The sequence below is a fragment of the Vigna angularis genome, chromosome 6 (genome assembly GCF_016808095.1).
Source record: "Vigna angularis cultivar LongXiaoDou No.4 chromosome 6, ASM1680809v1, whole genome shotgun sequence".
In the NCBI taxonomy this organism is placed as follows: domain Eukaryota; kingdom Viridiplantae; phylum Streptophyta; class Magnoliopsida; order Fabales; family Fabaceae; genus Vigna; species Vigna angularis.
The window spans coordinates 37226965-37243106 of record NC_068975.1 but is presented as its reverse complement, the minus strand read 5'-3'; the positions used below and the strand labels follow the sequence as shown (position 1 = coordinate 37243106).

At 33.0% G+C, this 16142-nt stretch overlaps 3 protein-coding genes across 5 annotated transcripts; 1 reads left to right on the top strand and 2 right to left on the bottom strand.

Moving 5' to 3' along the window:
* The first annotated feature begins 1515 nt into the window (after nt 1-1515).
* On the top strand, nt 1516-6714 carry LOC108343183 (serine decarboxylase 1). 2 transcript variants are annotated; one of them, XM_017581289.2, is made up of 6 exons: nt 1516-1730; nt 2436-2789; nt 4838-5069; nt 5151-5344; nt 5433-5569; nt 6028-6714. In XM_017581289.2, exons 2-6 carry the CDS (start codon nt 2462-2464, stop codon nt 6592-6594), a joined length of 1458 nt encoding a protein of 485 aa, XP_017436778.1. In that variant the 5' UTR covers nt 1516-1730; nt 2436-2461; the 3' UTR covers nt 6595-6714. The 2 variants fall into 2 exon arrangements, with proteins under 2 accessions (XP_017436778.1, XP_017436779.1); XM_017581290.2 differs by having other exon boundaries at nt 1573-1730; nt 2482-2789.
* A 2622-nt stretch (nt 6715-9336) lies between these two features.
* On the bottom strand, nt 9337-12221 carry LOC108341146 (cytochrome b-c1 complex subunit 6-1, mitochondrial). The gene is made up of 4 exons (XM_017578801.2): nt 12062-12221; nt 11208-11292; nt 9656-9745; nt 9337-9571 (listed from the first exon to the last, which is right to left on the bottom strand). Coding segments are annotated over exons 1-4 (210 nt in total). The 5' UTR covers nt 12064-12221; the 3' UTR covers nt 9337-9538.
* A 1479-nt stretch (nt 12222-13700) lies between these two features.
* Nucleotides 13701-15874, bottom strand: LOC108342947 (cytochrome P450 71D10). 2 transcript variants are annotated; one of them, XM_052878733.1, is made up of 3 exons: nt 14921-15874; nt 14110-14721; nt 13701-13990 (listed from the first exon to the last, which is right to left on the bottom strand). In XM_052878733.1, the coding sequence occupies exons 1-2, from the start codon at nt 15584-15586 to the stop codon at nt 14113-14115; spliced, it is 1275 nt and encodes a 424-aa protein (XP_052734693.1). In that variant the 5' UTR covers nt 15587-15874; the 3' UTR covers nt 13701-13990; nt 14110-14112. The 2 variants fall into 2 exon arrangements, with proteins under 2 accessions (XP_052734693.1, XP_017436380.1); XM_017580891.2 differs by having other exon boundaries at nt 13701-14721; nt 14921-15871.
* Nucleotides 15875-16142: the final 268 nt, after the last annotated feature.

The window sequence follows — 16142 nt, the reverse complement described above, 5'->3', positions numbered from 1 at the left end:
CTTCATCGCCGGTGAAACTCCCATTATTCAGATCCAAGCTTCTGATAGGGAAATAAAACGTCTAGGGTTCACATTTTTGAGATTTGGGGGTCCTCTCGATGGAAGTCGAAATAGCTTCCACGCGCTATCATTGCGAGTAGTACTTCGAGATTTTCCTTTACCCTTCCAAATATTAAGTAAATATCCAGTTAAGGAATTGATAAATACAATTAATTTAAATGAACTTAAACGAAAAAAAATAGATTTTAAGTATACATTATCTATGTTAAATTTAATTTATTTTCATGAGAAAATGACAAATTAAGTAAGGAAGTAGACCCAAATATATAATAAAACATAAAAAAAATGTAATTTTCATATATTATTCCTGGTTATTTCATTTTTTTTGTACACAATTTATATTATATTTTAATTTTTATAATATAATTGTTAACTGATTTTATAAGAATAATCACTATTTTAAATTTTTTAAATAAAACTCAATTATAAGTAATAAGTGAAGAAAATCATAAATTAAAATATATTTTTTAATTATTTTTATAATGTTAAATATAAGTAGCTTTTACTTTTAATAATTTAGTATTATAAACATTAGTGGAAACATGTGCAGTGTCGTATTTGTGTCTGAGTTTTGTAATATAACGCAGGCATACAGACATTCACTCACACATACTTGCACTCACTCACACTTACAGTATAATTTAAAAAATGAGTATACATAGGTATGATGACACTTATATTTTCGTTAATATGTTATAATATATATAATTAAAGGTTTGCTAAGTTATATTGTTTTATGCAGTTATAATACAACAATTTATGCAAACAACAATAGAAAATACTTAAACTACAATTATCTATAATGATTTATTAAATGAATTTATTATATTAGTTAAACACATTTTTATAATATCTTTCATATAAAAATGTGTTTGATCTGATATAAATATTGTCATATTTATGCATTCACAACAATTTTAAAATATTTATAAAATAAAGTAAGTTATTAATATTTCTAAATTCACAATGTAAGTATATGGGGATACGTGTGACAATGGATGTGGACATGAGTATGTGGATGCATACACGTGTGTTATAATATAAGTATTTAAAAATTTGAATACAAATGTAATAAAAATATACTAAATTATTAAAAATAAAAATTACTTATATTTAACATTATAAAAGTAATTTAAAAAATATTTTTTAGTTTACCGTCTTTTTCACTTATTATTTTTGTAATTGAGTTTCATTTGAAAAAATTAAAATAATAGTAACTCTTAAAAAAGTCAGTTCACAACTAAAACCATTATATTATAAGAGTTAAAATATTGTGTCAAACACTTTTTTAAATATAATTACATAAGATTAGGGTGACAAGGACCATTATAATTTTCATCTCACATGTTTATTAAATTTTTATCATAAATATAAATTGAAGGGTTCAGATTTCGTGGGGCTGAAACAGTAACTGCAGGGAATTCATTTGTATAGATTCTGAGATCTTTGTAGGGACAGTGGCGAAATATTGATCACCTCAGACTCATATGCCTGTGGGTAGAGTAGTCAGTTGAAGCGCGTGAAGGAATCTGATGCAGCTATAAAAGGAGGGAAGTTCAGTTGTGTTTCTCCTTTTGGCCGGTCCGCATTATTCATCTCTCTTGTGCCAGAGGCCGAGTCTTTCGGCGTTTCTCACTTTCCTTTGTCGATTCCACCGCTTCTCTTTTGCGGTTAGATTTTCTTCTTCATTTTCTCTCAGATCTATTATCTTACTTTCATTTTCCTCTTTTAATTTAACCATGCATGATCTCCTAATGTATTAACAATTGTGCCTATTCTATTCTTGTGGATTTTATCATCTCTCATTGCTTAGATAGTTGTTCTCTCAGCTTGCATGTGCTGTACACATTATTGACATGCTGTGATTCTGTGAAGCCATAGGTCATAGCAAAAACTCCTTGCTATTTTTCCAAAGTTTCTGAGGAATACTTGCTGTTCTAGTTTTGGCTTTAAAGATGTAGCTGAATGAGAATTATTAACCCTGTATCTTCTGTTAATTGAGCATTTGAAAGTTAATCTTTGTTTTGTTAATAGTGGCTGAATTCACAATGATGGCCTAGAATTAATTCTTTTAAATGTGTGTATTCAAAGAAAAATTAAATAGATCTGTGTATAAATGTTTATATTCTAGGTGTAACACCTTTCGTGCGGTCTTGTTTGCACGCGAAGTCGTTGATTGATAGAGTAAAATAATTGTGCGGTTCTGTGGTTGTGTTCCTTAAATTTATACATGGAATTGAGAGTGATGGCTTGATTTCATATGTAAAAATCCGGTTTCTCACATCTGTCTTTGGACTAATTTATCTTTTGCTTTATCTTTATTTAGATTTTAGTTCTCATTTTTCTTTTTCGGTCTTGCAATCCATTTATATCAGGTGCTTGTGTTGCTGATAAAAAAAAAATGGTTGGGAGTGTTAACAGTTTAAACGAGGATTTGAGAATGAACGGAGCAGTTGAACCTTTGCCTGAGGATTTTGACGCAACAGCTTTAATCATGGATCCTGTACCTTCTCCAGTTGTAGACAATGGCAGTGTCAATGAAGAGGTGCAGATCAATAAGGAAAAAGAGAAAAGATTAATAGTTCTGGGAAGAAATATCCATACCATGTGTCTAGAAGTCACAGAGCCTGATGCAGATGACGAAGTTACAGGGGACCGGGAAGCTTATATGGCTGGTGTGTTGGCCAGATACAAAAGAGCTTTGACTGAAAGGACAAAACACCATTTAGGTTTGACAATATTTGCTCTTTTGGTGATCTTATTGCCTTTTTTACTACATTTACTTGCGTTATTTACAAAATCAATCCAATTATACAGATCTTGATACTGCTTTTGATTTTCCCCTTGGGATTTTGCTTAATTTGTTAGAGGTTTCACACTGTGATTTATGACTAGACAATTGATATACGAATGCGGTAAATTCAGTTAGCTTCTTGATGGTGTCAACCTAACCCAGCACTAGCAATCACCAATTAGCACTGAACCTGTACTTGTTTCTTTAGCTCATCTACTCCCCTGTCATCCTTTGTTTGGTTCATGTTTCTCTTTTATCTGTAGCGGGAATCCCAGCATGTTTTTGTCATAACTTCATGGAATTCATTCAACCTTCCTGCGTAATCTAGATGTCACAAACAGTGTTCTAGATCCCCAGTAGCGGGACACCCTCTATTCTAAGGATTTTTTATGTAGTTTATAATGTAAACTGTATACATATATAACAAGACTCTTCACATAACGATGCATTAGAGGAATTAAATATGTAACCACTTCACAAAAGACAGAATCATAAATATGATTGTCAGTCAACAACTTTTCACAGAAATAGAATCATTCATATAAAATGAAGTGAAGGTTCTGGGAGAAAAAAAAGAAGAAATGGTCTTACGTACAAAAAAACTTAAAATGATATGAAGTAGCTGTGTGCATGGGCAAAATAGCACTTTGCAAAAGACAAAAGTTAAAATAGACGTGTGCTCAGATTAAACACCACTTTATGTCAGTCAAAAAATCAAACATATCACCAAAAAGGAGAGCAGAAAAAGTGATAAGAAAAAGTGGATCATTTTAATCTAAAACCAATCTTTTTATTGAATATAAAAAATTCTAGAGAAGGTCCTCAAATACTACCACCTAGCATACCTATTTCAAAGGGTTTCTTTTGATTAATGATATTTGGACACCCTAACAAATTTTATAGCCACTTGACATCCACTATTTTGACCTTCATCTTCTCTTTTATTTCTTTTGTTTTATCAGGACATGCTATAGCGCCACTATCTTGGCTGCTACAACCAGTATGTCCACCTTACTGAAACGCTCTTCTACAGTATTTCCATAGTGGCCAAGGGCCACTCTACCCCCCAAAGCGCTATCCTGACTACAGCACAATATTCTCTTCCCTGGTCACAAATTTCACAATCTAATGTAAAACAATATAGACAAACACACATGGAATACAGTATAGGATTCTGTTTTCTCTAATTAAAATATGACACAATTGACAATATGCTGGTCCATAAAAAACTATTTTCTTACTACAATTTTACCTGTGATTGTCATAACCATGAAAATTATCTCCTTAGCATTAGAATTTTCTACACTTATGTTCTATGTTTATTCTGAAGTCTGGATTTACTTGATGATTTCTAACTCTGAAAGTCCAAGACCTTGATGATTTTGATAAATAAAATCTTGTGAATAAAGCGATGCAATGTAGGAGATTCCAATGTGCAAACGTAAATTCAATCCTGAATTTTCAAATGGAGAGATATTTTGATATAATATTCTTGGTTTTTCAAGGGGTTCATGGACTTGTGCCAAATTAGCTGGGTGATTATTCCCTCATCTACTTGGGTAGATAATCTTTCATTTCCAAGTTTTAGGAAGCACTCTTGATTGTGTCTATTTCAGTGTTTGATACTTTTGATAATTTGTGGCTTCATTACATAGTAATCTATCTTCTTCTGGAGCTAAATACTACCTGATTTTGAAGTCTCTGTGTTGATATTTTATTACATTAGAATGAATTTACAACTTCCTCAATGTAATAGTAATAGACTTTGCCCTTGTTTATATTTTGTTATCTTCTTAGGGTGAATTTATAACTTCCTCGATGTTATCTCTGAATTGTCTTGGTATTGCCTTGGTATACTATGTTCAGAAACACATCGTATTCAAATAATTTTATCAGGATTTTGCGTAACTTTTGTTCCCTCTTACTTCAATTACCCTCTGGAGTTGAGTATAACTCATTAAATTTATGAAAAACTTATTCCAGGGTACCCTTATAATTTGGATTTCGATTATGGTGCACTCTCACAACTTCAGCATTTTTCCATAAACAACTTGGGAGATCCATTTATTGAAAGCAACTATGGTGTCCACTCCCGACAGTTTGAAGTTGGTGTTTTGGATTGGTTTGCCCGACTGTGGGAACTGGAGAAAAACGAGTATTGGGGCTATATAACAAACTGTGGTACAGAAGGAAATCTCCATGGCATCCTTGTTGGGTTAGTTTCAGCTAGTTTGTTCATCTTCAAAATTTTGTAAGGTTGTAAAGAACATCTAATATGGTTATATGACTTGTGCAGGAGAGAGGTTTTCCCAGATGGGATTTTGTACGCCTCACGAGAGTCACATTATTCTGTTTTTAAAGCTGCTCGAATGTACAGAATGGAATGTGTGAAGGTTGATACTCTTTGGTCTGGGGAGATTGATTGTGATGATTTCAAGGCCAAGCTTCTTCAAAATCAGGACAAGCCAGCAATTATAAATGTGAACATAGGCAAGTTTCTTTATCATTGCTTCTCTCTCTTCCATTCCATTCTCCCTTCCTCTTACCTTGTTCATTCTAACCCTTACAACAATTGCAGGTACAACTGTGAAAGGAGCTGTGGATGATCTTGATCTTGTCATCAAGAAACTTGAAGAAGCTGGATTTTCACAGGACAGATTCTACATCCATTGTGACGGGGCTTTGTTTGGTCTCATGATGCCTTTCGTGAAAAGAGTATGTGAAGATGTTACTATAAATTGTTTTAACTTGAAAATGATGGGATTTTCATCCGTTGTCCTTATTTTTTCCAATAGAAAATCATGATGTGTTCTTATACTTGTGTTCTGGTTTAATTTTCATCATTTTGGTTCTTCCTTGCATAACCTGTTAATTTTCCAGTGGCTCATTTTGTCTTATATTTATACCTTTGGTATAAAGTCATAATATTAATGATAGCAGAAAGTGTATTAGTGCTTATTGATCAACCCACTTTATATATAGTATAAATGTGACTGTCACTATTATTTTACATGCCCATGAAACGGCATCATTCCTTTTCCAATATCAGTCAGGGAATGTTCATTTTGTTATAAACTGGTTATAGTTAAAAATTGGCAAGATTAAAATTTCATGCTTCTTGGTCAACCCATCTTATGTGAACCTCACCATATTATTGTTGTATTTGCTTTCAGGCTCCAAAAGTTACTTTTAAGAAGCCTATTGGCAGTGTCAGTGTTTCTGGCCACAAATTTGTAGGTTGTCCCATGCCTTGTGGTGTGCAGATAACAAGATTGAATTATGTGAATGCTCTCTCTAGGGATGTGGAGTATCTTGCATCTAGGGATGCCACGATCATGGGTAGTCGGAACGGTCATGCTCCCATATTCCTTTGGTATACCTTGAATCGGAAAGGATATAGAGGTTTTCAGAAAGAAGTTCAGAAATGCTTGCGAAATGCACACTATTTCAAAGATCGCCTTGTTGAAGCTGGGATTGGTGCAATGCTTAATGAGCTGAGCAGCACAGTTGTGTTTGAGAGGCCACATGATGAGGAATTTGTACGCAGGTGGCAGTTAGCATGCAAGGGGAATATTGCACATGTGGTGGTGATGCCAAACATCACTATTGAGAAGCTGAATGATTTTCTGAACGAGCTTCTGGAGAAGCGTGCTACCTGGTTTCAAGATGGGAAGGATCAGCCTTACTGTATATCGTCGGATGTAGGTGAAAAGAATTGCCTTTGTGCTTTGCACAAGTAATTGCAGCATCCAATCTAGAGTTTGTTGCTGTAATTGAGTTTTGGAGTGTTATGCAGTTTACGCGTTTATGTTCTCAGGATTTTTATGTTATTAATAACATTTAGAATCTTCTTTGTTGTCCGTACTCTTTTGCCTTAATTTTTATCATTTTTTCCGCTATTTAACCTGTTATCAGCATTGGTTTGGTTACCCTGTTGAAAGTACTCGTAACCCAAGTAAAAGCTAAAACAAAAGGGTAAACAAATTTCGTCTCTATGTTTGGTTTATCTATAACATGAAATTTGATCATACAAGTCATTTTCATGTCAATTTTATACATGTAAATGAAGTCCATCATAGTGTCAGCTATGTAAACGATAGTACTAGATTGAAAGTGATTTTACATAAGATCAATTAGTAAAGATCAAAATTAACCTTGCCTTCATACACGGGGTAGGTATACATAATTGTTTACTAATTTACTATTTTTAAATTTTTTAACTGTTTCCTTACATATTTATTTATTTATTTTTCTTTCAAAGTGATTATTCTGGTAATTGTTTATTAGTATGCACAATTATTATTTCACTTTTTTATGTTTTGTAACTGGTTTTTTTATTCACTTTGTTAGTTTTCTCTTTTAAACTCAAATATTTTTATATGGACATGGGTTTCTATAATTTAAATATTAATTTTAGTACTATATTTTTATTTTAATAACTATTCTAATAATTAGTTTATTATTTTTTACTTTTTATTATCATAAAAGAAGAGGACACAAGTATGGGTGAGCTGATGTGTTAATGAAAATTACAATAAAATATTAATTTAATATAAATTTTACATGCTTACTGATTAATAAATAAATTAAACGTTTTATAATAATCTTCAAAAGTTAGTTAAAAGAAAAAAAAAGTAAGCTCGTGGATCGCTTTCTTGGCATGTAGCATACAGCTGGCTAGGTTGGGATATCCAATTTACAGTTACACTTAAACTGAGCTAATCAAATGCAGCCCAAAATTTTGTTGAGAGTTATTCCCTTCACTATCACACTGTTCCTATACATCTCCAATTTTTTTTTTTTAATTTCAGAAGTACCATTTTTATTTTTATTTTTAATCTGAGCTAACCATTTTTATTTTTAATCTCTTATTCATTCGGTCACACATCACACTCTCTCCCCTACACCTTTTATCTTTTTTAACTTTCTCTTCAAAACCTTAATTTTTTACTCTCTCATTCACTTAACCCTCACACCATACCCCCGCACTCTTTACCTTTTTTAACTTTTTCTTAAAACCCTAATTTTTTACTCTTTTATACCATATCCCCACCCCCACACTCTTACTTTCTCTCTTCCTCTTTTATTCTCTTCATCCTCTTTTTCCAATTTCCCATCTTCATCAAGGTTCTTTGTGAACATATGTTGTCTATGTGCTGGGTGTTGCACGTGTGTTAGATGTTGTTATGTGCCTCTGTTATGTGTTAAATGAAGAAGAAGAGAAACGCGAAAGACGGCAACAGATAAGGGGTATCCGTAAAACACTTAAACGAATCTCGAAATCCGTCCAAGGATATTGACATTCGTTTACCCTTCAACTGATGTCGATTTCCTTCAACGGATTTCGATATCTGTTTAAGTGTTCTACGGACACCCCATATTCGTTTAAGGGATATTCGTTTAAGGGTACTGAATTTTGTATTCACATCTAAGAACCTTCTGTTTGGCACCACCATTGGACCATCTTCGACCACCACAATAGCATAGTTAGAGGAGAGAAGCAAGAAAAATATGATTTCAGTGAAAGTGCTTGGGTGTGGGAGTGCATTGATACAATGGGTGGATGTTGATAAAGGTAAATACGTTTAACCACCACAAATTAAATATTTTATAAGGACAAAAGAGAAATTAGGTGTAAGGAGCAGTGTGTGGTGGTGGAGGAAGTAACACTCAATTTTTTTGGACAGTATGAAACCAGCCCAATGGTAGTGTGACCCATTACAGGCAAACGTTGGGATTTTCAATCTACACCTCAAATATATTTGATGGACAAAAATAGCCCTTCAAAAGAACCTTCTCAAATTATTATATAAAATAAACCTATGACAAGACCAAACCGGAGAAAATATTACCCTCACCACCCTAAAAAAGGATTGACATAACACAATCACAATCCTTCCAATTCAAAAGTATCAATCCATCAATACACAACAAAACTAAAATAAAAAAAGAAATCGAAGACCGTAAACTAATTCATATATATTTTTTAGTTTTTCTTCGTTCATATATGTTAATTATTCATTCGTGAGCTTAATGCTTGTTACATTGAAACAACCAGAATTAATTGAGAAAAGGTATTTGATCTTGGTTTAAAATGTATCACTCGATAAAAAAGACTTGATTTAATTGTTGTATTACTTTTTCTTAATATAGTTTTCCTTCAGCGATCATTGAGAAATCAACAATTGTAAAAACTACTTAAAATCTAACCATTAAAAAATTAATAATTAATGAATTTAATAAATTTCAATAATATAAACTGGAAATATTATGTATATTATTGAAAAGCGTCATAAGCGTCATGTTAGTTCCAGCAGTATTGTCAAACAATTTGCCTTGCAACATTATGTATCCCACAATAACTAAAATATTTTGAAAAATTTGTTAACTTTTCAGATGAGACCATCAATAGAAGAGCGATCTTTAAGGTAATAATATTCTGCGGCATGATTGAAAAAATGAAGCACCGAGCCATTCCAAAATACATCCTTCCAAATTTCGGAATAATGTTCTTATTAATCATAATCTAAGGTTGCATAGACTCAAAACTTCACAAAAAACAGAATAATAACCATACCGAGCATATAGTTTGGTTATTATAACATCGAAAGTTCAGTCGAAGTTATTAGGGAATGAAAGTAGAACAGAATGCAATGACAATAAGCCATATCAAATCCTTCCTTATCACTTCAGTTTGGTGAATAGCTTGGGCGCGACCTGCATTACAGGATTATGATCTTGTCACAGAATACACAAGAAAACTAAATTACTCTGCATATTTACTGACTAAATAATACTTACACATTTGTCAACACAAAACCAATAATCAAAATATTGTCCAGTGCAGTGTTTCTGCCCGGATTCATCGCCATGTATCCTTTTAATGCACGCCTGTAGCAAATTAAACGATAACTTTTCTCAGCTAAAAATACGACCGAACAAAAATTTGTCAATTTAACACTCGCTTAGGGTATTTGTTCGTCTAATAAGTCAAAATCTAAGGTGCCCCATAAATGATATGAGCATTAGTTCTTTAGTAAAAAGAGGGGAGCGGATGCACAAGGAAATCCCCCATGGAATTTTTTTCTCATTAAAAAATTGACCCTAAGATATAACCAACCTGCCCCAAGTCCTTAAAAACTGTAACTTCTAGGCTTCCTTAGGATTAAATTCCTTTTGTACTTATGCAAACACTGCCAAAAATTATGTGAAAAATACCCAGGGTTCAGTTAGAAGAGATTATTTAGACTTATAAACATACGCAATGAGAAAGTGTTGATTTGGGAGTAGTGTTGTCTATTTGCAGATTGCAAAATATCGTGGAAAGCCAATCCGCTATCTCATGGTCACATACATTTCATATGCATAACATAATTAAGTTTCATGCAAATAAAAATAAAATGCATTAAAATTGGCATAATGTTATCTCAAAAGTTCATTTGGGCAGAGACTCGGTGGGGATGAAGAGGATGTAGAATGCATGCAATAAAACCCTTGGCAGTTGCAATGGTAGAAAGAGTCACTATCACCAATCCAAGGAATCCCGCCCGCAGCGCAATTACAGCTACTTAACAATAATGTTTGGAAGAGTCAAACATATCCATAATCTGTTTTCAGCTGATTTCAATAAGAACAATAATGTTATCTAAACAGCTTGCAGCTTAGATGAAAACAGTTACCCAAATTTGATACACATAAGAACTTAAAAGATAAGCACTTATCCAATAAACTCTTAATTAATTTGTTTACCCAAGCAAACCCTTACTCACACGCTACTGATACATCTAACAGCAGTTCTGTACAAACTTCCTTTACTTGGGAGAAGAATCCCAACAACCCCCACCCAAAAAAAAAGAACACAGCAGAAGTTTGCATTCACCATCGAATATGATAAAATAGAAAAATATATCAGAATAAAGGAAACATAGCTGGATTATCATTGTGTAACTCAACATAATAATTCAGCTTCATATCTATCTAGCCCCATTCATAAGCAATAAAACACCAGATAATGAGATCATATACCTTAAGTCAAAAAAACCAGAAAACTCCAGTATTTCTTCACTACATTGCATTTCTTTGTTCTCTTCATTTGTACACTCTATCTAGTACCCTCTCAATGTTTTCCACTTATATACACTCATCATCACTGTAGAATTCTCAAGCTATATATTTTAGTCGGCCATGTCATAACTTTTACTAGTCGAAGAGCAACATCATAATTAACCAATAACTGAAAATTCAATCTATAGCTGATTTTAAAATTTTAAAAATAAAAGAATATCATATTGATAATTTAAAGTAAGACTTTAAATAATCCAACGTATAATTCTACACTTCAAGAAAAGCACACCTGGTATTCCAGTAAAGGTTTTACACATTTTGGCTTGCAAGACTCTTCAAGATATCTCTTCTGATCAACAGGTTCCTCGTCGGCCCTAAGATTCATAAAACAATTCAAACATAAATGAAATGCAAAAAATAGTAGAGAATGCGTAAAAAAGAAAAAAATAATAACTTAAATCGGCACTGGAAAAACCATTCATATAAAGTCAAAAAAACTCAATGCTTACGCAAACAAGTGAAGGGAACCAGGAATAGCAAACTGAGAAAAGAAAACTTATCTTTTCTTTTTCACAAAAAAAAGGGTTCTATCAGCACATATTTGTCTGGGTCCTAAGAGATTATGGTTACACTAAACACAACACAAAGCCCATCACAAAAGTCATCAAAGCATTATTTTCGAAGGAATTCATCCCACGCACAACATAACACAACGTGAATAAAAGCATAAGAAAACAAACACCGAATATCACTAGCAATAAACCACATCGGTTTGTGGCATAGACCTAATAAGCATCCCTTACAAAACTCTAGCCTTATATCATCCCAAACTCAGAAGGGATCACACCTAAAACGCTTGAAATCAGCAAACCCCCCATCTTTCAATTCGCAGAGTGTGTCGAAAAACCCGGCATCGAAAGAAATAAATAAACGTTCGAATCAAATTGAAAGAAAATCCCAAATCACTTTCAATCCCCACGGGATCTGGGGCAATCAAGCGTGCCAAATAAAAACAAAATCAATTGCAGCGAAACTTCGAGACCCTAGATTCAGATAAACGTAAGAAGGACTACCATTAATGAAAGAAAGATAATAGATCTAGAAGATGAGAAATGAAAGAAAGACAGAAGCTTAGAGACTTACATTGCAGAATGGTTGCAGAGCTTTGGTGATGATGGTGGGTAGTGTCGATGTTGGTTGGGTTTTGAAGAGCTTGTATTTTGGATCAAATAATACTGTGCCAATTAGGGTTGCATTCGATTTGGGTATAATTGGTCAAATTATACCACGCCACAATTAGATTTTTGTGCTTCTTTCTGTTTAAATTTTACATTTTAATTCCTCAATTTCTCGCACAAAATTACCATATTTTTTACTGTCATTTAATAGATAATGAGATTAAAAGAAAAAAAAACGCACCTCCCTTCTCTTTTTCTTACAAATCAGTATAATATAATATTTGTCTACTGATATTTAAGGTTTGTCTTCTTTTTATATTTTTCAAAAACGATATAAATTTTTAAATTGTTCTTTAAACTTTCGAACAGGTATTTGTTTCTTTTTAACTGTGTGATTATTATTAATACATTTTTACTTAAAAAAACATTCTTTAATTAAAAACAAACATATTTTCCACTGACACTTTTATCTATTCACTATACCCTTTTATATAATTATCTCACAAAACTTCATATTTAAGTATAATTTAGCATGGTTAAGAACAGAGATTTTTGCAAATGTATAAATAACAAGGAGTATAATTAAATACACTAGATTATAGCATTTGTGCATTGATAAATTTACGAAAATTTGCACGAGGTCTTGTGGACTATTAATCATAAAAAATATTTTAAATTTGAATTTCCATTATTGCTGTAAAGTAAAGTTAAGTCTTTTCCTATGTATTGTTGGTGAATATGAATTTGGCATGGAAATGTTAATTATTTAAATAAAGAGTTGTCTCTTGTGAATTTAAGGGAGGGCAAAGTGTTTAATTGAAGAAATCTTCTTCTTTTTTTTTTTTTCAAATGTATCATAATAATAGAATTGGAATGTATAAAAAGTAACATAAGCACATATTATACTTGAACACAAGCCTACTACACATAACACCTGTTTGATGGGTAAATTTATAAAAATATTCCGTAAGAAGAAAAAATGAAGTCTTTATTGTAAATAAAGTTTATGAATTTATCACGGGGTTAAATAAATTAGAGATTTTTTAAAATATATGAATAATTACACAAACATGGAGATCATGCTAGTATACATGGATTTAGTGGAGAAATTTTAAATATTTTATCTATAAATGTTAGTTGTTAACATTCTTATATTAGTGGGAAAATTTTAATTTACGATTGCATTCTTCGTTTTCAACTTATCAACACTTAAATGTCAATGATAAATCTATAAAATTAACTCATCTTGGATATGATCCTAATTCATTCATATGGGTTGGGATAAAAAAATCACGAGACAACAAAAAAATTTATTAAAAAATGTTTACCAAACCAAATATCCAAGAAGACCTATGGATTAGGACCAATCCAACCTATAAATTTATCAGCAATAGTTTCTTATATGTAAGACCATATATTAATCACTAATATTGTGGTTGACTTATTAAAAAAATATATAATTAGAATCATAATCTGACTAACATAATAAATAAGAAATGTGAATAATAAGTAACGACAGTGATAAAAATTGAAAAAAGATGAATTGTAAACGCTATCAACATTTATATTTAGGTTTCGTGACACGCACAGAAGGACAGGTAACATAATGATAAATAGAAATTTGATTTTATAAGATTAACTTATACTTAGTTAATTTCCGACTTAGTTTTGTCAACCTTGTCACCCTTTATATTTAGGTTTCGTGACACACATGAAAGGACACGTAGCATTGAAAAATGATAAATAAAAGTTCAGTTTTATTAGACCCACTTATACATAAAAGTCTCGTCACTTACTTTGAAACACATACTGTCAATCGATCTGCTCGAATCATTCTTGCCACCAGTGATTTGCAAAAACTCATTGACGGTGAAAATCATTCTTCATCATTAACCTTCACCACCTTAAACACTTTGTCAGCAACTTTCACATAATTGTCACTAACAATTCACCGATACTCAAGGAAAATTCATCATCAACACCACTTCAAATGAATGTAACCATGACTCTTACATTTTAAGTTTGATGAGTGATGGGGATCAAGCAGAGGTCATGTTTTCTTCTGAGAGTAATTCCTCCCGACTCGGTCATGTCAAGTTCTTCATTCTTCATATTGTTCGGAAGCTTCCAATCAAAATGGTAAAGTAACTGAGCAAGTGGCAACTCAATGTTTGCGATGGCAAATGTAATGCCTGGGCAGATCCTTCTTCCACCACCAAATGGGATAAATGCAAAGTCTGCACCTTTGAAATCGATACAGTTATTGAGAAACCTTTCAGGTTTGAAACTCTCAGCTTCAGTCCAATACTCAGCATTTCTTCCAATTGCCCAAGCATTGATAATTACCCTTGTCTTAGAGGGTATCTCATACCCATTGATTTCACACCTTTCTCTACTTTCTCTCGGAACTAACAATGGTACAGGTGGGTGCAACCTCAATGTTTCTTTGATTATGGACTTCAAGTATATCAATTTCTGTAATTCGGTCTCATTCACATATCCCTTCTTACCATACACTATTCTCACCTCAGCTTGTGCTTTTTCCATCACCCTTGGGTTTCTTATCAATTCTGACATCCCCCATTCCACTACGGAAGATGAAGTGCCTCCAGCCACGAATATGTCCTGAAAAATATGGATTGATGTTATCGTTTATATAAAAATAAATGTACTTTTGTTAGAAATAACGAGATACTTGAGTAACATATAAGTTAGAAGATCCATAACAGAGCGAGTTTTCCTATCAGAATTCCATCAATTTTTCATTTAAAATCATAAATTATTTGACATCTCATCTAGTTAGGAGTTTCATACAGACACTAACCTTGATGACCGCTTTAATGTTGTCATCAGTTAAGAGACTTTCAGAATCGTTTTCCTGTTGACACTTGAGAAGAACATCAACCAGATCTTCCACTACTTCATACTTGCTTCCATTTCTGTGTTCGTCGATGATGTCTTGCAAAACCCTGTCAGTCTCTTTGTGAACTTTCTCAAACTTCACCTTCTCCGCCATTTCAAGCACTCTGCTAGAAGGATAGAGATCAGCTAGCGAAAACCCTCCCATGAGCTTCAATTGCTCATTAATCTTTGAAATGAACACTTGTTGATATCTGTTTTTTTTACCACAAGCCGCTCGTGCGACTACTCCGCAAGTCATCGGGTAAATGTTCTGGGTGAGATTAACAGCACAGCCTTCACTTGCAGCTATTTTCTTAACCAGTTCTGCCACCTCCTCTTCCCTTATGGACTGAAAAGATTGCACTCGCTTTATCGTCAGTAGCTCCATTGTGCATATCTTTCGTACTTGTCTCCAATATTCTCCATATGGAGAGAAGACTATATTCGTATTGTTGTAAGTAACTGTTCTAGCCGATGCAAGGTTTGGCCTATCAGAGAAATTTGTTAGATAAACTTGAAATGGCCCTACCTTGCTAGTAAATGGGCGGCCGTGACATATGAAAGCAAAATGAAAGTTTTGCTGCACCATCCAAAAGTGCCACTAGCCAATTTCCTTTTGTCTACTTTCCTAAATATTAAAATTAGTTGCCCATGTGTTTAACTATTATGGCTGCTCTGGAAGGAACTATAAATGTGGTGTTAGTATCATTGGAAATACACACCCGTTAATAAAAAGAAAGAGCATTAGTGTGGGTGTGTGTGGTGCAGAGAAGAAAAGTGAGTTTGCAAAAAGAAAGTGTGTAGGAAGAGAGGGAAGCCACTGAAGTTGGCAGTGTTGAAGAGGGATTGTAATTCTATAGGATTGTGAGGTTGAGAGTTTGAGTATTGTGTTTGTATATTCTGGATTTTCCAGAAAATCATCAAGTTTATCAATAATAGAATTATTTTGATTCCAACAAATTGGTATCAGAGCTGTGAGAACTTGAGTGTCCGAGAAATAAAAAAAAGAGAGTGAGAAATGGCAAACCTTGCAAACAGTGTGTCCCTTCCTCAATTGACAAAGAAAGTCAACTTTGATAATTGGAGTGTGCAGATGAGAGCTCTTCTTGGATCCCAAGACGTATGGGATGTAGTGGAGAGTGGGT